Here is a 22,252-nt window from a genome sequence, read left to right as displayed (position 1 = left end):
AATTCCACAGGCACCTCTGCTTAGTGTGGAGAAGAGGAAAAACAGCTAACATTTAACACTTCTGTACTACGTACCAGCTTCTTTTTGAAAGCAGACGGAAGTTCAGATGCATAAGATAGTTTTGGTGTCCACTTGTGACTGCGTTTCTCTTTAGCGCAATTTACATTTGCTCAGAGGTGATAGTGCATTTACAGGAACAAAGATGTATAGGTGTATATTTTTATTTTATGCACTAAAAAACTGATACTGTCTCTGCACAGAGTCAGCTGCATGTCTATTGGGTATGTCACTCTTTCAGAAACCAGCAGATGCCCCATTCTTTGTTCTCCATAGCTTTCAGCTCTAGAGGGCTGAAATAAGAATATTCTCAGCAAGCGCCTAGCCATGTGATTTGCCTTCTGCAGCCATTTCACTTTGGGGAACATAAGCTCTAGTGTTTTCCCTTAGACTCAGAGGGAAAAGAAAGTTGCATTTTGCTACTAAGTGGCTGTGGTATTACAGCACACTAGAGCTCTAGCTTTCTTTTATTTTTTTTTAATGCTTTATCCCAAGACTGCAGTGAATGTGATTAGTAGCAGCAGGAGACGGGGAAAAGCAATAGAAACTTCCCAATCACAAACCTTAATATTCAAACCTAAAGAGCCAGCCCACTGCAGCTCTTTCCAATGCACCAGCCACAGTGGAAAGTGGTGACAGGAGAACAGTATTTGTAGAAGAGTAAATAGTAGTAGATTGTATACGGAGCGTGTGCTGATATGCTGCAAAAGAAGAAACTGCTGTTTTACTGTAAGAGTATTTAAACTTCTTACATCCTTGAGAAGAACCATGTAGGTGTGGCTAGAACACAGCTTGATGTATGGGGAAAAATCACAAGCAAACCAGCTTTTTTCCAAGCCAATTTGCATGAAACATTTGCATATAGCAGCTTAGCAAAACTCTCCAGAAAATATAGCAGTCCAGGGAGAACATTTACTAAGACTTACTTAGCATAATGTCTTTTGTAAGTAAATATTATTCATCCCAAGAAATCCCAAATTTGCAAGGCTAACAGTGATATTAAAGAGATGGTTTCAGTGGATCTTTAGTATAGAGAACCCTTTTCCAGTGAAGGGATATTAAGACATATGGGGAACATTTCAGTCACAAGATATTCTTTACAGTCTTGATATGAACTAGCCTGGTCCTTGCTCAAGATAACATATAGCAAACCACACGATAAGCTCTCTGACTGAGAAGTGTATTTGTGGGAAGACACCGTGGCTGTACTGCCATGTCATGTCTTTTGGCTGAGATGGGTTTCTGAGAACAATCTGTATGCTCTAAACATTCAGGCGGCTACTCCTTCTGACAAAATTGTTCTGCTGCCAATTACAGGGAAAACATGTGCCATAGGCTCTTACCTTGCAACTTCTTCACTGACGAATAGCTTTATTAATAAGACCGGTACTTCCAGACAGTCTGAGGGGCAGCACAGCAATTAAGTCAGGAGGTAGAGGCATTACGGATTGATACCTGTGCAGCTCAAATGCTTGCCTGTTTACGCTTTCGCTTTCCTCAGGGCACTTACTGGCTATAAAACCACTAACCTGCCTAACAACTCATAAGGCTGCTTTAAAACTCTGCAGAGATTAAATGGGCAGATGCTGTTTCAGAGCTAGGAGAACGACGGGACCGTCTACTGCCTGCTTCCTCACAGATTTATCAGTCTGTATTTTCACACAACTGTGGTGTGATGGAGAGTTCAGGCTGTATCATCCAGCTGTTTCCATGACTGCATTATATACTTACATAAAAGTCCTCCCTATATCTAGCAGTATAGGCTCCTTTCATACGAGCACACAATCTTTTAGCATAGTGGACAAAGCGTATTGATTTCTTACCTGTTCTTATTGAACTGAATGGCAAAGTCGGTCATGTGCTGCAAAGCCTTATTGGTAAAGTTCATCTCCATGTAGATGTGTCCCTGCCTGTGACTGAACGTGCCCGAGATCTCCAATCCTTTAGCCTTCACTGCAGGCAACCAAACCTTGAACACATGAGATGTCATTCAGCATGAGAAGTCTGGCCCGAAGATAGCAAACAAGCACAGTTTTCCAAACAACAGAAAAGTTCTGAGTTCGGAAATCCAGCTACATCGGCACATTAAGCCCACAAATGCTAAAGAAACACTACAGGGAAGATACAACATGGGGTGTTGAAAGGATCAAGCTCACCAGTGAGAAATAAGCTTGCTGCTCCTAATCCGTATTTGTTCACAGCACTCACATAAGAACTCAAATATACTATAACATTAGTGTGCACAAGAAACAGTGAAAGCTTGTGTCCATCACACTAATGCGAGACTTACCAAGTCTGCTGATGGACAGGCTTCTCCAAGGATCTGTTGGGCTATTAGAGGCAGGACAATACTAAAGTTTGAACCAAATAAAACCACAGGGCTGATACTATTAGCTGTTCGGGTTCTAGATTCCCAAATCATCTTTGTGGGAAAAAGCCAGACTCAAATTTGAGGGGTGCAAAATGAAGTACTTAGCTCAAAATTACTGGGTTCTTTCGTACTTGGTCTTATATATGGTGTAATACTTGCAAGCAGCTAAGGACCAAAAGCTCTGCAGTACCTTGAGATCCTAGATTTCATAGGATGAAATCTTCAGTTTATTCATCTATTGACTATTTAATAAGAGTGCTAATTTTTGTTTATTCCCTTTCAGGCATGAAAGGCTAACCCTGAGCTCCCTGTGGCTGCTCCACAGCCTGTACCAGAACCATGTTCTGCATCTCACGAACCCTTCAGACTAAGCGTGCTTCAGCCAGTGCATCTGCGATCTCTGTAACTAACAGAGCATTTATCTGCATTACACTGCGGCATGCTCATCCCAATCACGTGATTTTATCTTCACTGTCATGTTGGATTCCTCCAAATAAAAGAATCTTCCATGAAAGTTGTAGCAAATTGCATCCTGCCCTCAGTTTCCTGGGGAAACTTGCTAAGAAGTAGGTCTCCTGGAAAGCTCCTCTGACAAAATTGAAATTCTCGTATCTTATATAAGCCATTCTTTAAAGTAATATTATTACAGGCAAAATGAGGGAACTGCTAAAAAAAACAGAAATCTGTAACTAACAAGGTCTCCAACACACTGTTACTCTGCCTGGGAAAAACCCAGGGCATCCCTAACGGGACTGAGTTGAACTAAGGTGCCCTGATAGCACCAGAGACCAACAATAAAGGGGACAAGTGAGCAATCTCAGCCTTCTTGTAGCCTAAGGTAAGGCAACATACTGAGGATGTTCTTTTTCCTTACGTACAGACTTCGGAGCCACATATCCTCCAGGAGCCATGCCTATACCAGATGAGAGCTCAAAGAGATCGTTGAGTCCACTGCTCACCACCGCTGGGGTGGGTGAAGGGGCAAAGGTGGCTGGCACGGAAGAGGGAATGTAGGTCTGCCCCACCTGGAGGAGTTAGAAAGAACAGGCACTGGTTAGCATCACATATGAAGAACACTACTTATTAAATAAAGCATGAACTTGGGCAATATCCTAAATATTTTAAAGCCGTTTGCAGCTTCCCTGCTGAATTATCAATAGTGCTAAATAATGCATTTGAATTCCAAAGCTCTTGGCCACTAATCCCTACACTCGGCTGTCACCTCAACCATGCAATAGCTTTCACATCATTTTTTATAGCTCCAGTTATCTATTCCCACTGTAGAGGAATCTTCTCCATCTCTCCTTCTCATAAAGACAATATGCTTTGTGGATCTACCCTACATAAACCCAGGGAAAAGAAAAAATGCTTCAAAATCTTCCCGCAACTATGACTGTCTTCAGGAATCTGCAAGATTTTGCATATCCAGAGATAGCAAGGGAGTCATGACCGTATTGCATACTCCCACCCAAAGCCAGAGCTCTGCATTCTCGGCACTATGGTCCAAAAAGTTTATTACATGAAGCACAACCGGTTGTCTCTGCCTGCCAGAGGACAACCTTTCTGCAAGAAGGGCAATCCTTCCCTCTCGGGACTTAAAATGAGGGCACCAAACCTGGAATATTAACCTTTAGGTGCCCAGCTCCAGGTGAGACAGTCACACTCAAGTTAGGCTCCCAAGTTCTCTTTACTGTCAGCAGGAAGAATTACGTGCTTGAGAACAGGATTCACCACAGTCAGCAGCCCAGAAACAGGCAGAATGACTAAGGCAGGCAATAGGAAACACCAGTGACTGGTCCGGGTCTGAAGTCTCACTGCTGTTCTGTCTTCAGGAACCCACCTGAGATGTGGTGTTTCAATCAACCCTTTGGACAGGGAGGACCGCTGGTTTTACAGAACTGCTCGGTGGGTTTATGCTGGCCCAGGAAGGCAGAGACCTGGCTTTATGGGTGTGATCTCTACAGAGCAAGTATCTCCCACGTCCTGGTGTGTACTGCCTGGGGGCTACAGCTAGACTGTACCACCGGCTCTCCTCTGCCCTCATGTTGAAGTTAGAAAGGAATGCAAGATTCACAGGGAAAGAAGGAGAGAGAATGACTGCAGCCATAACAAGGGTCTCTGAAAAGCTCTCACTCCAGAACTGCGTATGCTTTCCTCACTGAATTACTGGCTATACAGTCCTGGGAAGAGGGACTGGAGCTTTCTCCAGGAGATTGCTTTTGGGTGTGGGTTGGAGGCACACTACCTCCTGCCCGCTGCATCTCCAAGTCATCTTGCAACCTTTTCCCGTGCTTTCCTGGAAGAAGCCGGTATGCATTTGAAGCCGAGGGTGCTTTGGAAGCAGCCTGAAAGTCTCCCATGTCCTGGCAAGCGCTCTAGGCACTAGGACACTCACAAAGCACAGGCACATAGAAGGAGGCCGGTGGCAGGCAGAGTTCAGCACCGACCATGCGTAGTAGGAAAGCTCAGAGCACCTGATTCTGATGTTCAGGAAAAATCTTTTGTGGCATTTCGGAGGAGAAAAGCACTGAGTTCAGACAAGCCCGTGGTGACACTGGGTTAGGGTTACAACAGAACAGGCTTTGTGACTAGAGGTGTAAGCATCCTTGGCCTTTCAGCTGCCAAAGCAGTTGCACAAGGACTGGGGTACTGCCAATGTTAACGCTGGTGCTCAAACTAAAAGCTCTGAGAAAGAAGAGCTAAGCCGACAGAGTCAAGAGCTCTGGCCCTGGCTGCTCTTAGAAAAGCCCAGGTGACAGCTGGACTCAAACCAACATAGGCTGGGACCTGTGTGTTTCGGTTGCAGTTACCCGTTTTCAAACATCTTCAGGGATTTAAGCATCTTCCAGCACATAATGGGTGAGGTTGTATTTAAAAACCCTGAGCTTGGAGCAGCTTTTTAAATTGGGGAAAAAAAATGGAATGGCACTTACTGCCGGGCTTCCTCCAATGCCCCCGCCAAGGTCACTGCCAAGCTGAAAGAGAGAAGGAGAGAGAGGAGAGAAAGACCGAGTTCATTTAAGCCAAGTGTCAGATGGCCGGAGTGGAGCTCAGTTGACCGCACTGCTGCGAGCACGTCTTGCTTGCTGCGTACAGGACAGACAGAAACGCAATGACGGGAAAGCACAGGGAACAGAGGGGCTTTTTTTTGCTCTTGTGTGAGCAGAGCTATTTGGAGAACTACCCCACACACCTACTGCGGACAGGAGCACTTTGCAGGTTAATAAGAACAAAAACTCATCCCCTCTTGCACCTGTCATCTGTACCACAAACCCTGCGCAATTCTTCATGTTTCATGCATCAGTGCTTCCCCTTCAACCCACCACGCTGGCTGCCAGCAGTCCTGAGCAGCTCCACAAAACCCAGTGGGGTAACCGTGAAATGGAATAAAAATAAAACTGACAGGAAGCTCACTTCCTGAAAGCTTTAATTTTCTAGGGAACAGCTATGAACTACGGGAAAACACAATGCATCTTGGCTACGTTCCTCTGACATGCGGCTCTTTTCAATAACCAGGAAGAAAGAGAACGGGATGTGTGCCGGCTATTACAACAGCTCAGATAGGTGGGCTTTGTCTCCCCTTCGAAGACGTTCCCCTCCCTTAGAGAGGGCAAAACCAGCTTCATGATTTAATGGGCCACTTAAATAGTAAAGAGACCTTACGGTGCACTAGGATATTTCAATAACGATCTTTGCCAAGCTACACCGCTCCAGTTCGAAGTGACTGAAATAGCCGTGGTACACCACCTGCACAACCTTCCGTAACACTAAATCCTCCCTGGAGCCCTTCTGCCAAACCATCCCGCAGCCCACCTAGAAGCTGTCCTACCATGAACTCCCTTCACAAAGCATCCAGACCACTTTCTTTGTGATAAAGCCCATTTTTTTAAATATCCACACCATTCTACGTGCTTGAGAGAATTCAGTGATCAGGACAGACTCCGAAGCTGGCTACAAGTGCTGTTTGTGAGTACAACATCACTCCTGTGAATATTTATAAAGCACTCGACAGATGACTGATAGCCAGGAGCAAACAAGCACAGATCTGCAGCGGTTATTCACTACGGAGACATCTCGAGGCTTATCTGTGTCCTAGGCTTTTGTTCAGAAGACCATGGTAGTTTTTTGTCTAGAGCAGGGTTTTTGTGTGTCACGTTCAGACAAGGATCATGCCCCGACAACACGCATGGAGGATGAAACAAGGGCGGGGGCGAGGTAGAGGTCAACCCCATGGGAAGAAGGCTGGACTGCCAAACCAGAAGAGCAGAGCTCACCTCGTAGATGGCTTTGCTCTTCCATTTGATCAGGGTTTGCGGGGTTTGTTTGCTTTAAAAGAGTAGCTGACAAACTGGGTCAACAAAGCCTCCAGGTATGTTATTCAAATATATGCTGATAAGATATCGAAAAAACGCACCATATAGCTAAAGCAGAAGCTTCCAGGAGTGCATGTGCTTAAAGTCAAAAAGGCTCCAAGCCTTTCCCTCTGCACAAAAGACCTGTAAATTCAACTTTGTTCTGGCACCACTAGCCTGCTCCCTGGGAGATCTCATGGCAAATGTATTTTACACTGGTCAAGAGAGACCATAAAGCTCCATACTTCTCTTCCAGCGAGCACAGATAAAAAGGATAAAATGCCTTGGGAACAGCAGCTAAGTTGCAAGACAGTGACTTACTAGATGATAACTAGCCTCCAAAAAAACTGTAAAATTTGACAAATCCCAGTGCTGTTCTGGACTCCCCTTCTATCCCTTGGCATCTCTCCTTCCCCTAGTCCCCACAGGAGCCACCTGATGCAATATTAGCTACCATAAGTAAGAGTTAGAGGAGTACAAATCACACACAATTTGCCTTTTGTTAAAAAGCCTTAAGAGCTTTTTTTCCTCTGTGAGACTCAGTTTATCCCTACTTGAAGTCATGGCAGAAATTTATAGGAGGTCCCTCGTCTTCTGCAACAGCCACCACTCATACGGCAACCCATCCTCTTGCTGCCCACGGCAGTGCAGTGCGCAAGTCCAGTTTTTCTTAGCTTACTTAAGAGATAACAGATAAGAGTGAGCGATTCCAAAGTCTAAAGAAGGATCAGTCACAGACCAAAGGAAGCCAGCCAGAGGACGCAAATCCAATTAATATTGAGCTTATAAAATAAGGCTTATTACGCTATCAGGTCTCCCCCACTGAAACAGCCTGGCAGAGCAGAGGTTTGTTCTACAGACTGCTCTTTAAGCCAAGCCATGTTTTAGATTAATATATCAGATCATTTACATCTTGTTACTGGCTCACTGCGGAGTAATAAATGCAACTATTACACCTCATCCCTATTCATAGTCTTGCACGCAGATGAACTTCACACTTTATACTGACAGGCAGTGAAGTCCAGAGGAAAAGAAAAAAAGGTAAATAATCCAGTTCATTTCCAGATATTATCGTGTGCACGGAGGATTTCTGGTACTGTTGTCTGAAGCAGGAGAAAGATTGGTTTATCAAGCAGCAAGCATTTTACAAAGGGCATTATGGAAATGACTGAATAATTCTGCATAATCAAGCCAGATGTTAACTATTCTACCATTTCCTACTACACTCATCATAAGAAGCTGCAGGCTAGGAATCCAACCTCGAAGAAACCCGTACACTGGTATCTGCATACACTCACTGGGAAGGAGGGAAGGAGTGACATATCAGGGCTCCTCAAGCTATCCGCAAGTCTTCCATTCTCCCTAGCTGTCAGGCCTTGGGGGTAAAGTAGAATTTGGATTTATTGCTTGTCTTGAGTTGAGACTCCAGCTCTCACCCCCTACAAGGCAGAGGAAAAAACCTCACTGGCTCAGAGAATTTACCATGAGCCTCCTTACATTTCTAGACTGCACCCAACATCTCTGCTTTATGGTAGAAAAGATGTCTTTCCAATGCCAGGAAGCTCTGACCTGCTGCTCCTGAAGTCCCACTCTACTGCTGCACACAGCAGCCTGCCGCTCTCTTGGCTCCTACGCTTGGGACCAAGCGCTGCAGATGGGTACTACAAAGCTGCAGAGCAAGCTCCAAGAAGCTGGCAGCTTCACCAGGTCCCTAGAGGCAAAGCTGGCTCTGCCTACCTAGTGAAAAGACAAGTGGCAACGTATGTACTTCAACGGAAATTAAAGGGGAGAAAAGTTAATAAGAACTAATCAGTTCCACAACAGATCCGGGGTGCAGTACCTATTGTGGCAGCACAGAAGTCCCTTTCTCCATTTTTCTTGCCTGTCACCCTCCCATATCAGCAATGCTTTCCCCATTCAGAAACTACCCAATCCTCCCGCAAGATGCCCAAGATCCAACTTTGTTCCAAACTCAAAACAATGGAAGAGATGGTAACAGCGATGTGTGTGAGTAAGAGGGAAGGAGGAAGACAGAGGGAACAGGAACCAATTACCCGCGGAGTGTCCTCTCCCATCTGGAGTGACAGGCAGCGTGCAGAAGGAAAGAAGCAGATATTAGTCAGGCATGAAGTGCTGCTGAACCAATTCCCCAAGGCTGGCAGCTCTAGTTAACCACTTCCATTCATCTCACGGGCGGGAAGACAATCCTGCTGGAAGGACAACATGAACCTGCCTTACATGGGAGCAGGCAACAGCCCCGCGGAGGAGAGGACCACGTTAATACAGCTGCCAGCCCTACCCAGGCTGAAACGCCCGCTATGAAGGCAGAGTGGACGAGGGCTGCCACTTGGTCTCAGGACGGCCAAGGGGAACTTTTGGCTGGGAGCTTGTGGCACTGCAAAGTCCTGATCCTCAGTCCAAAGTTGGCAGGCTTGCCTCTTGCTGAAGAGCACAAAGCCTCTGTCCAGGATGAAGAGCTGCCAGCTTCAGGAGATGAGCAGGGGGTGAACAGGGAGCCTTGGCCACCAAATGCACACAGTTCGTCAAATAAGAATTCTCTTTATTCCTTCCAAACCCGTCCTGCCACAACAGCACTCAAGCAGCCACATGGGTTTAAAGAGGAGGCTGGGCTCGACCCTCAATCAACAAAAACAGTACTAGCACCTCTTCCCAAACTTCCCAAGACGCATAGGCATCTTTACTTTGTATTAGTTGGCTCGGTCGGCGTTGCAGCTGCTCTGCAGTTGAAGAGCATTTGCCCTGTCATTTCAGCTCCGTGTAAGCAGTTATGCTGACTTATGAAGTGCAGCAGTGCTGGAGTTACTGCATTAGGAGGGTTTATTTGCATCTTAACAGCAGCTTGTAATGAAGTGACTCTGCTGAAGTGTTCATGTGATCCAGAGGGGTTACAATCACTTCTGCAACATGACGTGAGGCATTTGGAGCTCCAAAAAATAACAGGGAGGGTGGAGCCAGGGACAGAAGCTGCAACAACCACCGCTCAGCAACCGCTTTGCCTTGCATCCATAGCATAGCCAGGGCTTTCAGAGCAGCTATGCATTTCATGGAGTTGTGATTCATGGGTTAACAGGGGACAATTGCTGACTCCTCTCTCCCTCGCACTCCAAACCAAGAATTAAGCATCACGGCTCAAGGAGCCGATGAGAGCGTGCACTCAGTAACACAGCAGCAAGGAACACAAGGCATTTCCCTAACAAGAATCAGTCAAGGGGGCTGACTAAAATGCTGAGACCACAGTTGCCAGCAGGCCACTTGACCTGGGCTAATCCTGTTAGAGATATCTTAACTGCAGGACAGATCACGCATGGTCTGCATCTTCTGACCTCCTGATGGGCTGTAGATATCTCATTGCAGACTCCGCTGTGGCTCACACAGAGGCATTTTCAGTACCTCATTTGCTGCCTATTTTATGTGTCTCTTTTCATACTGCCAAGTCAGGCTGGCAGAGCAGAAGGGCTAATGTCCAAACCAAGGACAGCTGTGTCCTGGTGGTGGAGGACAGGTCATGCTGCCAATACCACGGCCACCAGTTTCAGTAGCACTTACTGCTAATGCTTTACCTTGCTGAACGATTGCCATCAGCAAACAAAACTAAGTACTAACCATTTTCATTTTCTAAAGTGTAAAAAAGCAGCTCTACAAAGTTCTAGCAGTCCTATTACTGTTACAACAAGAGCCTTAAATCAGACATGAATGAGCAACCCACCAGAAGAGCTCCTTTTCTGTATCAGCACTGCTCCAGCAATGGACACATGTCCTTTGTAGCTCATCAAACCAGAACAGCCTAAATGAAAGGAGACGCTCAGCTCCTTGATGGAGGCTGGAGAAGCACCCTGGGGAAGCATCACATCTACTGCATAAACGGATGTTGGGGCTGACCTAGCGTAGCCATTCTCACACTGTAGTTCCAGGAAAAGGTAAATGAAGTAGCCCTTCGGATCAGGCAGGCACTCAGGACTGCTGGAGCAGGTGTTTCTTCCCAAGCCGCCGAGCCTACAGGCACCCAGAGCCCAGGAGACCCCGCAGGAGAGAGTGAGCCAGTGCTCGGGTCCCAGCCCTCCATCACGCTTCAGAGCAAGCACAGCAGTGGGACACAGCCCTGAACCATGCAGGAGAGACCCCTGGGGTCAGACCCCCCTGTATCCAACCTGGTTACATAGAGGGGCACAGCTCCACCTGGAACAGCCCAAACCAGTCCGGGTATTACAGAAAACTCTGGATATCTAGTGTTTATCAAACAACTTTACAATTCAGGACATAAATCAGTCTGACCAGCTGCCAGCCTTGAATCAATAATATTCTTGTAGATGAGTGGCTAGAGTATTAAATAAAATCCTTACATAACAGACAATCCAAGCCTGTCCATTCCTACAGATTTACTGCTCTGCCCCTGGCTTTCAAGCCAGTCTCCTTGGCTCCCGGCCACAGTGCCCTGCTCCCGTTAAACGCACGGGCTCACAGTGAGCTGCACAATGTGCCGGGCAACGCGGAGCTCTCATGCCCAATGGATTTTCAGAGCAAATGAACACACAAAAAGGTTTAAAGGCAAAATGACCCTGGCTCATTACAGGACAGATAGACATCCTACAAAGCGCTGCATCAACAGTAAACCAGGATTTGGAGGGCTGCCTGTAATCTGCGTGAAGTTTAGCCACTTAAGAGCCAGCTTTAGGGGGATAAGGCATCACACTCCAGCTCTCAGCATGCACAACTCTGCATCCGGCAATCTGCTGTCCAAGCAAGTTTTGCTTCTCCCACATTAGTGACCGATACCGCTACTTTACACTGTGGAGCTGGAGATCTCAAACAGCTTTGTAACAGTGGGCTTGGTCACCATTTTACAGAAAAGAAAGCAAAGCAGAAAAGAACAAGATCTGCCCAGGGTGGCAAACAGGGGCACAACCCGGAGCAGACTCAGTTCACTAAATAACAGCTCTCCCTAAGTCACACAGCGAGTCTGCTCTGGTTATAAGCAAAGCATATCTTGTTCTTGTACTAAAGGCCCTTTTTCTCCCCCCGCCTCCCCCCCCTTTTTTTTTTAATTGTTAACACATGCTCAACATCCGTGCATGCACAATATGCATGTTACATTTATACATTTAATACCAATTACAGGACTCACGATGGAGATAAAATAAGAGTTACTCACTAAAGAAATCAACCTATCAAGCAGCTGGAGTCTCACTGGTCATGGAGATAAATATCTAGCAATGCTGAGGGAAATTCAAATGAACAATATTAATTTGGTGTTTATCCAGTTTTACACCATGCAGTCTCTATTTAAATGCCTGGAAGGAAAAAAACCCCACAGTTTAAGAAATGGAAATGCAGAATGACATTTGCCATGGAAGTTAATGCTGCTGTTGTTTTTTCTGGGTTAGTCCCATTGGGACTTTCACTGCAAGAGCATCCCTCTGAAGACAGACACCCCCTCCAAAGAAAAGGAGGCATTATCAAATACACAAGAGCTGCAACAAGTATCCGAGGGGATCAACACATGACACTAAGTGAATGTGACAAACTGGCTGAGATCCTGCCAGCAGCCTCTTCCAGACCTTCAGCTGCCTTTGAGACACTCACAGTACTGACGCGATCTCACCGTCACAGCAACAGACCATGATTTCATGCATCAACTCAAGCACATCCCAAACCGTTTTCTTCCACTGTAACAGACAGGCTTGTTTAGGCTTTTTTACACATCAAACAGTTGCCTGGAAAATGGAAGTGGGGTTTAGGGTTGCTCTTAAAAAAAATTACACTAGACAAATTCCTGTTGGGAAAACGCATATTCAATCCTTCCTTAGATCAGACCCCAACCACGCTTGGTTCCAATACTCTTTACTTAGACTCTAGAGACAACCGGAGGGATGGGAAAAGAAAGACCAAAGCAGCACACACAGAAGACAGCTGCCTCGGCATTCACAACCAGTTACCTTCTGGTAGCACAAGGGCCAAAAGTGAAGTAAACTCTGTCTGGTTTGAGGAGGAGAGAGGGGCTGCTCACACCACTCCATGCTTCATGCAAGAGTATGGGAGCCTCCGTCTTCCCAACAAAGCAGGGGAAGAAATGCATTAAAAAAGACTTTAGGAGTAATGGAGAGAGAAACTTCAAAGCGGAACAAATCAGGCAGCGATCTAATGTAAAGAAAGTGTGTATATAAGGTGTCTGGAGGAGAAAGAGACGCTGACAGCCAGAATGCCTACTGATACACTGGTAGGCAGAACACTGATAAGGACAGAGGAAGAAGATTTTATTTCAGTCTCCAACCCCACTAATTGACTGCACGAGCAGCCCAAGTGACCACCATCCCTGGCTGCCAGCTGGTTTTGATCCCTGGTGAAAGGTGAAGGGCTCAACCCTTCTTCAAGGGTCTCCTGGGACGCACCTCACCCCCTCACCACATAGGGAAATCAGGCGTGTGCATACCTGCAGTTTGAGACTGTGGTTTTGGCACTGCACAAACGTGGCTTAATGTCAGCCTAAGACCCAAATGCCAATCCCCTTGCTAGCCACGCAGCCAAGAGACACTGCCTAGCAATTTAGCTAATACCAGGTTAGGGTTAACTCAGCTTGATACTTGTTAAACACATGCCCACAACAATAAAGAAAGACACAGATCACATTCACTCACACACTAATTAGGCTTACTAGGGAAGGAAAAACCAGAGAAATACAGGGATTTACTAGAAAAGGTTCACTTAGACACGCGAGCGATCAGGAGAAGACAGGACATTTGATGCAACCGCACTTCAATAGAAAGCATTCCAGGGGGAAAACAAAAAAAACCACCACCATTCACGTATTTTCTTTTTAGTGCTCACCCCATCTAGTAATTCAGCTGAGACAGTGCTGGCTCACGCAGCCTGAGGCAAGCTACTGCCCGTCCAGACATGATCACTTTGTTAGATCACACTCCACAGCCCCATGGATTTACTTAAGGCTTGAGAAAAATGTTAAGTAAAAGCTCTACTGCCAAAGCGGGTCACTAAATTAAGCCCATTCATGCCAACTGCAAGACAACTTTTTTCCCAAAATCAACTTTTAGTCCTCCTGCTGTGTCCATTTACTTGTCTCTGACACTAATGACATCAACAAAGGGTTACTGTAAGTGGCCTGAAAAATGGTATAGGCAGAGGAATTTAACTCCTGACCATTTTGAGCCGTCACTGATAGCACCATTTTCTGCAATGCCTTGACACAATTAAAAATCCCATTTCTTAGTGGCACATCTTGCAATGTGGGGCAAAGGCTGCAAAGGTCACTGCTCTGGGCTCACTGTCTGCTTTCCCAGCAACTCCAACTTAAACCATTTCCCTAATCCCCTATCTCCCCAGCATAAAAGCAGTCTCCCTGCTAAATAAGCAAACTGCTGTTTAGACGGCACAGAGGCTAAAGCACATCTGACCTCCATGAACGCCAATGCCACTAAGGGTTAGCTTGTTTCTAATTCATTAGCTCATGAAGCACTGGAGCTAGAAATGTGTTTAATGCCTGCTTTAAGATTATGGCAGCTTAAAAAAAAAAAAATCTTTGACAAATAAGTATTTGTTGCATTGGGGTTCATCCAGCTGCCTCCTACCTCTATTCTTCAGAACTTGACTCAGAACTGAAAGCGCACCTAAACCAGCCATAGAGATAACCCAGCCCAGCTCACTACAAGCCAAACCTCAAACCAAAGACAAATCCACTGCAGGTCTGAAAAACACCCAACTATGTTCACTGGAGTAGTCTTACTCAGGTTACATCGTGCAAATACACCTAGACTGCTTCTTACCCCTGTTAGGCAAGTCCCCAGGGGGTTAGGGATCCCACCCCATGGGAACAACTCCCAGGCTGATGACTACATTCACGACTTCTCAATGCCTGGCTGCCACCAGCGTAAGACCACAGCACCGAGCTCCTCTCCACTGCCGCGGTCTCCTTGATTCTCTCACTGCAGCTCATGCCCAGCTCACACCCCAGAGCAGAAGCAATGTGTGATTATTCATACTCTGAAGCCTGACCCTGTTAGTACTAGAATACCTCCTCGTGAGCAGCTGTGGCATGAGGACTACGCAGAGTGCTTCCCTCTTGACCTAACTGCAATTAAAACGTCACCGATATTAAACCATGACATACTCTAGAGAATATACAAATGGGATGACACGGGGCTACGGCGTGCAGCCCTGAGAGTTTTGCTCTGAAATTCAGTAGGGTTGGGAACCGGGTGGAACAAACACCTTCTTGAAAGGGAGCCTGAATCAATTACAAAGCAGTGGGACGCTTCCTTAAAACAACTTTTTGGTTTTCTTCTACAGACAGAAAAAGCATGGAACAAATATCCGCTGACCATGGGGATTCTACAGCATGCAGCAACGTTCGTTTTATAGCAGGAAAAACCTGCTGAAAATTGGTACAATAACACTAATTAAATCCTCTTGGAGTTTTAGGACTCAGCACTGGGAGCTCAGTGATCCAAGCATTACAAGCACAAATGATCAAGGCTTTGCAGAGATAAGCACAGCTCCAATTATTTTGCATCAGCTGAAGCTAAAGACCATGCCGCTTACCAAGCTGTCCAGCCCTCCTCCCAGGAGGTCCACAGCACCCATCTGCATGGAGGACACTTGGGGAACATTCACTGGGGGTCCCAGGTCCAGGTTGAGAAGGTCACCCAGAAGGTCGCCCTGCGATGGAATGACCTGCGGCTGCTCGAGGTTTGTAGTGGCCGTCGTGCCCATGGGGCTATCGCCTGCATCAGTGCTACGGGTGGGAGGAACAAGAAGCAGAAGAGAGAAACATTAGTCACCTTCGGTCTCCAGCTTCAGATTCCCAGCATGGGAAACACAGCAAGAGGTGGCTCACGAGCAGAAGCCAGTTAAAAGCTTATCCTAGCAGCTGATCTCACCACTGCCACGTACAAGGCAGTGTTTATGGCAAGTGGTTCTTCAACACATGCTTTGAGCACAAAGACTTTCCATGCATTGTGCATGGTTTTCAGTTCAGAAAAGGGAATCTTCAGGTGTGAAATCTGCCCACCTTGAGAATCACAGACCCCTCCAAAACCGTAAGCCGTGAGTACTACATAGACTACAGCATTGAAAATAATTATTTCCCAGCTCAGAAGAAACATAGAGAGATGACTTTCAGCCCACTGGGCCTGGAGAACTACATGTAAACATGGGGGGAAAAAAAAAATCCAGATTTCCTCAGAGACCTAACACTGATAAAACCCTCGAGCCCTCACTCTAACCAGTGCAAACTCAACCACTCCCCACAGAACTGGATTAACCACCTCGTACTGACCAGCACCAAGCTCCATAACTCTTTTCTAAATAAAGACCTCAATCTAAAATTGATTCCTCCCTTCTATCAATAATTTCCTTTTCTCTGAGTTAGCAGGCATGCTAATTACTAGTCTAGAAATCCTCATTGTACAGCTTCCAAAATTTCTCATCATATGCAGTCTGGCTACCTTTTATGTTCACTTGCCACTGAATTTTACAACAAGGAGAGAAGAAAAGAAAAGTAAGACTGACTGTAGCTCCCGGAGATCTCATTACAATTTATTTATTCTTTAAATCCAGAGATGCTAATATTTTAGATAACTTAAAATCTATTTTGTATCCTGTTGCCAGCAGTAACTGGCAAAATTATTTCTACCTCATATTACTGCAGATGCAGCCAACAGGTAATTGCACACAAATGCCAGGGAATTAGCGTCCTGACAAGGTGTTTAACACTGGGCTCTTTTGTAAGGATGGCAGCTCCTGATTTTGAGTAGCCATGATTCTCTTCCTTATCCTTATTCAGTTACTGAGGGGAAAGCTTTAGCAACAGAGTATAAGCGGCTCCCAACTTCAGTGCCAAGAGGAAAAGATGTAGCATAAGGACTGCAGAATGAATTAGTTACCAGGCAGCGACAGAAAGGGTTGAAAGCTGCTTTGCATTAAAAGCTTTAGACTCCTAATAGTACTAATATTAGTTGTCCTTCCTGCTTCTGCCTTCAGCAGGGAGACTTCTGAGTATACTGAAGAGCTAACTAAAACATTTTTGAAGAGCAAGTGGTTACCGTGATCCACTCCCACCCCCAACCTGAGAACGGGGAAGAACAGCATGTATGAGCACAGGCACATTACGAGCCAGTAGTGCACACACTTGGTTCGTTCCCAATATATAATCCCTTTAACACTACACCTCTTCAACACTTACTCATCCTTCTTCTGATGGAGATAAAGCAATCCTTCAAGGTCTTGTGTAACTGCAGTTGCCCCGAAGCCCAACAAGAAATTAGGAAAGGACAAAGCTAAGTCGGTTTGTATTAAAAAACAAAACACCAAGTCTTCCATTTCCTGTACAGAATGGGCCTCTTTAAAGAGATTTGTATAAACAACTCTGCATTTTCTTTGAAAGAAAAATCGAATAAAGAATATGTGGGTTATAAAGGGCAAAAAGACTTGCTATAAGCTTTCTCCCTTATAGTCCTGGGCAGTGGCTAGCAGCTGGGTTTGCCCACGTGAGTTGGAGACTTGGCCCTCCTCTGAGTTCAGCCTCCAGCGGTTCCCAGATGTTGGGTGTCACAAGGGACGCACAGCCTGAACCAGAATAAAAAATTTCCTGCAGCCACCTGTGTGGGAATGGGGACTCCTGCCAGAGTCTAACCAGACTCCTCCTCTCCCAGGAGCCCTGTAAACATCTCCCCAAATTTCCCAGCTGCATTATAGCTCAGCAGGGATGGTGGGAGCCGCCACATGAGGAAACACTGCCAGGCAATCAGGAGATTTCTCCCCCACCTTTAGGATTCATCTGCAACGCTATGACACTTGGGCTCATCGAAGAGGCAGGAACATCTCATCATCTGTGAGCTGTTCAATGGGTCTTCCCATCAGCTGAGAGCTGAAGGGAACCTGTCCTACACTGCTTTAAATGAAAATGAAATGAATCAAAATGCAATGTAGCGTATTCTGCCAACCATAACTAACTCCTCCTAGGTTTATACCCAGGAAAGCACCACTCATCTAGCTACTTCTGCCCATCTACTCAAGGCAATGCTATCTGGACCCTCTTAAGCCACATTGATTGTGGACATGTCATACTTCCATGCTTCCACATCTATCTCACTGTGCAATCTGAAGGAAAACCTCAGTCTCTAGCAGACGGGTCAGCCACCAGAATGGTCATTACCCGAGTGCAAAAGTAATGAAGAAAACTCCAAATACCTAGGTGAGGAAGTTATCTTCCACTGGACACCCTTAAGTTGTCTTAAACTGACAGATTTTCATGTATATTTTCATGCACATTCAGCACTAGAAAGAGGCAAACCAATTTCTTAGCAATCAGTAAAATCATACTGGATGCACAAATTCAGGCTCCCCACAACCATGCTCCTGTGGAGCTGCTCACTGTAATTCTCACGGCTGAAAGTGGCAATTTGGTATGCTGTGACATGGTACAAGGAGGCCTTGGCATCAGCTTGTAAGGTTTTACTGTGCTTTTGCTACCAAAGTGCTTTGGTAAAGCAGAAAACCACAATAATGGGGCCCCTTTATGAGGTGAGCTCACATCAGAGAAGCCTGGTGTGCCATTAAGTAACACCACTCATTTTTTTTAATTTACCCAATGGGCTAGAGCACTGTGTCAGTATGCAGCATGCTCTGCTGAGCACCCTTCAGACCTTCCCCCAGCTCTGGCTTCCTCAGCTTGCCACTGCTGATTGAGGCCTGAAGGTTTTATGTTGAAGTAATGGGTAATTTAGTAGTAAACACCACCAGGGCAATGTACAATACTGCTATCTATAGTCAGAAAAGATTTGAGGTCAGCAGACTGTCTGAGCATTAGCTACGAGAGTCAAGCCACGTACGCAGTATACGCAAGACGACAGTAAAAAAGACCACTCCATGCAAAAGCTGAATTCCTTGAGCTGACTAAAACCCCCTAAAACATTAGCTTCTGTAGTGATCTGAAACAGCAGTGTACACGAAGGCTGGTAACACTGGAGATCAAAGCTACCCCCACCCCAGCTCATTTTGCTATTGAGGCAAATCTTTGAGTAGGAGAGAGAGCTAAGGAATGCAGCCACTGGTGGACTTGTGCTTGCTGGTCCTCCGTCAATGCAGCCAGACTTATTTTCATAGGCAAGGAGAAAACAACACAGCTTCCCAAAGCTAGTCATTACAGAAATAGCTTTAGTTGCTAAGAATAGCAGAGAAGTGGTGTCAGAAAATAGAAAAGGAGCAGCATTGCACACTGATTTATCAGTGCAACAGCAAAAAATAGCACTCCAAATGTCACTTTGGGAATATTATTAAGAGGTAAGCCTGGATACTGCCTCCTGCTGTAAAGCACACTTACATTTGTAATTAATACCATTAGTGCAAATAGCACTGCTTACCTGAATGAGGAACCATGGGAACAGGCTCAACAGCAACACCACTGCAGCCCAGGACTACCGTACTGCCTGCTCTTGCAGATCTAACCCACTTCCAGGACTGTGATCACGGGGAAGCATCAAAGCTCCAGACAATAAGCCAAAGCATTTCGCTCCCCCCTCCACCCGAAAAGTTACACAGAACCGTGTCAGTCTAGCCATCTTCTTTTAAGCCCAAACACTTTTCAGTGATGAGGCTTAGATGGCTTTTACATTCCCCTTGCTTTATAGGCACCAAGTGAGAAAGGTAGTTTTACCAGTCCTTCCCCATTTCATATTCCAACAGCAAAGGATCCCTGCACTTGCCAGTTCCAGGAAACTGGTATTATTCTACACAAATAAGGCTTGTAAAGCTGCGCTGTTGCTGAAGCAAAAGCTCTTATAAAATCAAAGCAGCATATCCTTCTGTAAGATGCTTGCTTTTACCACAATCATCGTCCTCCTGGAAGTATGCCCTTGCACCAGTTACCCACAGATTCTGCTTTTTTATTCAAACTCTCATGTTAAGAGGGCTTATAGCCAGTGTCTTTCCAATAAACGTTATAGCTTCTCCTCACACAAGAACTTTGATACTTTCTCTGTCTTCTGACCCAGGACCTCAGAAACTACATACCCAGGATTAAATCCTACAATGAAATGGCTCCTTGAATGACCTGCAAGCCCCTAGACATCGATAAAAAAACACTACTGTGTTATAAAAGATCCTTGCATCTTTTGGTCTGTTTGCTAGAAACAACCAACCAATCCTGCCCATTATCACCACAGTTGCCTCAGCTTACCTTCCATGGTGAATCGGCAAGTGTTTGCGGTGGATCCCATGGCTCCCTTCCACGAAAGCGTTGGGTGGTTTGTGGTACACGGAAGCCAGAGACCCAATATGGCAGATCAACTCATCTAGTAGAGTCGGTTCAATCAGATCTGTCTCTTCAGAAATAAGTGGCTTTTCTGAGAGGACCACTTCTTTGGCAGTCACTGGATCCGTTGAAAGCAGGCGCCAGTAGATGTAGCCACGATCCCGCAGGTCTGGGTTGTCAGAATCCTGAGATAAAGCAATACACCAGTCACAGGTTTGAAGGGGACTAATTACGGACTAACCCGTAATCACTTAATTTTTCTAGCAGTGATTCTGCTGGATTAAAAAACCCCAACCATCCAGAAGCGACACAATCACCAATCTCAGAATGATATTACAAACTGCTTGTCGTGGTGAACATCCCAAAATTAAAAATGAGAACCAAAGTATTAATGCTTAGCTTCCTGCTCAGCTGGTCAGGGAGCAAAAAGCCTAGGCTTTACATCCCACAATTGCCCTAACCCACAGAGCTACCAATTGCTTTCCAAACTCTCCTGCCAGTTAACAAAACAGTAAGTATTAGGAAAACTCCAAGGGGGTGTAGACAGGAGAAAAGAACATGAGACGAAATGAGTCTGTCACGTACTAGGAGTAGACATGCAATAATGCACATTGTAACAATGATCTAAGATTCCTGGAAATATATGACTTACCCAAGGGCACTGCTGGACAAAAAGACCCTGCAGAGCTATAGGATGGATCTTAATAAGCAGTATTCTTCATACCAAAAGAGATCTTATTTATCCTGCATTTTAGTTATCTAATGAAGTATGGAAAGATGCTAATGATACACAGTTAGGATACTTCATCAGTTCTCCAGCTGTCAATAATACCCTTGTTTTACTGCAGATACTTCTGCCTCTGCATGAAGCACTAATTATTTCTCTCCTTTTCCAACAGCTCTGCCCAGAGCAGCAAAGTGAGTGGTGATAGTTTGCAGCTAATGTTCTAGGGAGAGGGAGGTGGTGTGGTTTTATGTTGTAGTGCAACATGTTTGAACTGTTTATGGAAACAAGAGCTGGGATTTTTAATCCCCACGTCAGCAGAATAACAGGGTAAATGTTTCTGAGGTTTTTTTCCCGTAAAATTCTGGCAAAATATCATACACCTTATTAGCCTTCCTCCTTGGCATTTCTCTTCCTCTTCTGTGATCTCATTCACGCTGCCACTGACCTGCTGTAAGGTGCCTCTCTGCCCTCTGTCTCAATACATTCTCAGGCATGCAGCAAAACCTCTATTTGTAATGAGGCTGAGCACGCTAAGCTCATTTTGCTCGTAAGGACCTAGATACAACGTCTGGGTCAACTGATAGATTTCTCTGCAGTGCTGTTTTTCAGTTTGATGGTGGAGTTGCGGACTCTTTACACCCTTCACCCTTAACAATTCCTACAAGAATCTCTGCATCCTGCCTGCAGCAGGCAGTTCAAGATCAGGCAGGGCTTCTGCAAGGGCAGACATAAAAGACCACATGCTCCTATCTACTTGCAGGCACATACAGCTTCAAGCCTGACTGTTTCTTCTCACAGCCAAATAAAGAGACTTGAAACTTCAGTAAATCTACTGGAACAAGAGGCTCAGAGCTTCCCTTTCCACATTTCTCCCAATTCTCCGCTCTCCAGGGTCTGCATGCACCCCTGTGGTGCGTACCAATGAACCCATGCTAGCTTAGTTACCCACCATGCCAGACAGACAACAGCAATGGAGGTGTAGAGGCTCTGGGCCATCCATTAGGTTACGAGCTTGCCAGGGACCTTGATCCCTGCCACACATCTGTGTCCCTCCCATGCCCAGCTGCTTCATTGCTATTTTTACCAGTGTTGGCTGGATTAAGCTGGCTCCCGCTACAATCACACCTGCAGTTTGCTGTGCAGACATACCCTAAGAGACACTCAAAGTGCAACAATACCTAAGCTGGGGAAAGAAACACACGTGTAACTGCTCTCCCACTCCAGTGAAAAACAGTATCCCTACCTAGCAATCAGACCTTGAAACATAAGGCTTTTTAGTGTTTTACAGCCAGTTATCCTACATTGACTTATTATTCATATAAAATAAAAGAAGCCAGACTGAATCAACATTTGTGACAAACAGAGAAAAAACAGACGCCTATTATATTCCTAGGGTGCCATTAAGCGTTTTGTGACTCAGCATAGTGGGTTTTAACACTTAGTACCTTTCTTCTGCTGGCTTA

At 45.6% G+C, this 22,252-nt stretch overlaps 1 protein-coding gene across 7 annotated transcripts in view; it reads right to left on the bottom strand.

Moving 5' to 3' along the window:
- The window catches only part of AP2B1 (adaptor related protein complex 2 subunit beta 1), an 80,807-nt gene that overhangs the window by 22,138 nt on the left and 36,417 nt on the right, over window positions 1-22,252 (bottom strand). For 6 of the 7 annotated variants that reach the window (XR_012676615.1, XM_075168860.1, XM_075168855.1 and 3 more), the window contains 5 exons: window positions 19,988-20,247; window positions 15,352-15,544; window positions 5,362-5,403; window positions 3,307-3,453; window positions 1,881-2,026 (listed from right to left, as the gene is read on the bottom strand). Coding sequence is in view for 6 of the 7 variants with exons in the window: in XM_075168860.1 (XP_075024961.1) it covers window positions 1,881-2,026; window positions 3,307-3,453; window positions 5,362-5,403; window positions 15,352-15,544; window positions 19,988-20,247 (788 nt within the window). In the remaining variant the exon portion in view is untranslated. The remainder of the gene's footprint in view (window positions 1-1,880; window positions 2,027-3,306; window positions 3,454-5,361; window positions 5,404-15,351; window positions 15,545-19,987; window positions 20,248-22,252) is intronic. The other variant, XM_075168858.1, reaches the window with a different exon arrangement.

The sequence above is a fragment of the Calonectris borealis genome, chromosome 19, assembly GCF_964195595.1.
Source record: "Calonectris borealis chromosome 19, bCalBor7.hap1.2, whole genome shotgun sequence".
Lineage (NCBI taxonomy): Eukaryota > Metazoa > Chordata > Aves > Procellariiformes > Procellariidae > Calonectris > Calonectris borealis.
Note: the sequence above shows the minus strand (reverse complement) of the source record. Positions and strands in the feature narration are given on the sequence as shown.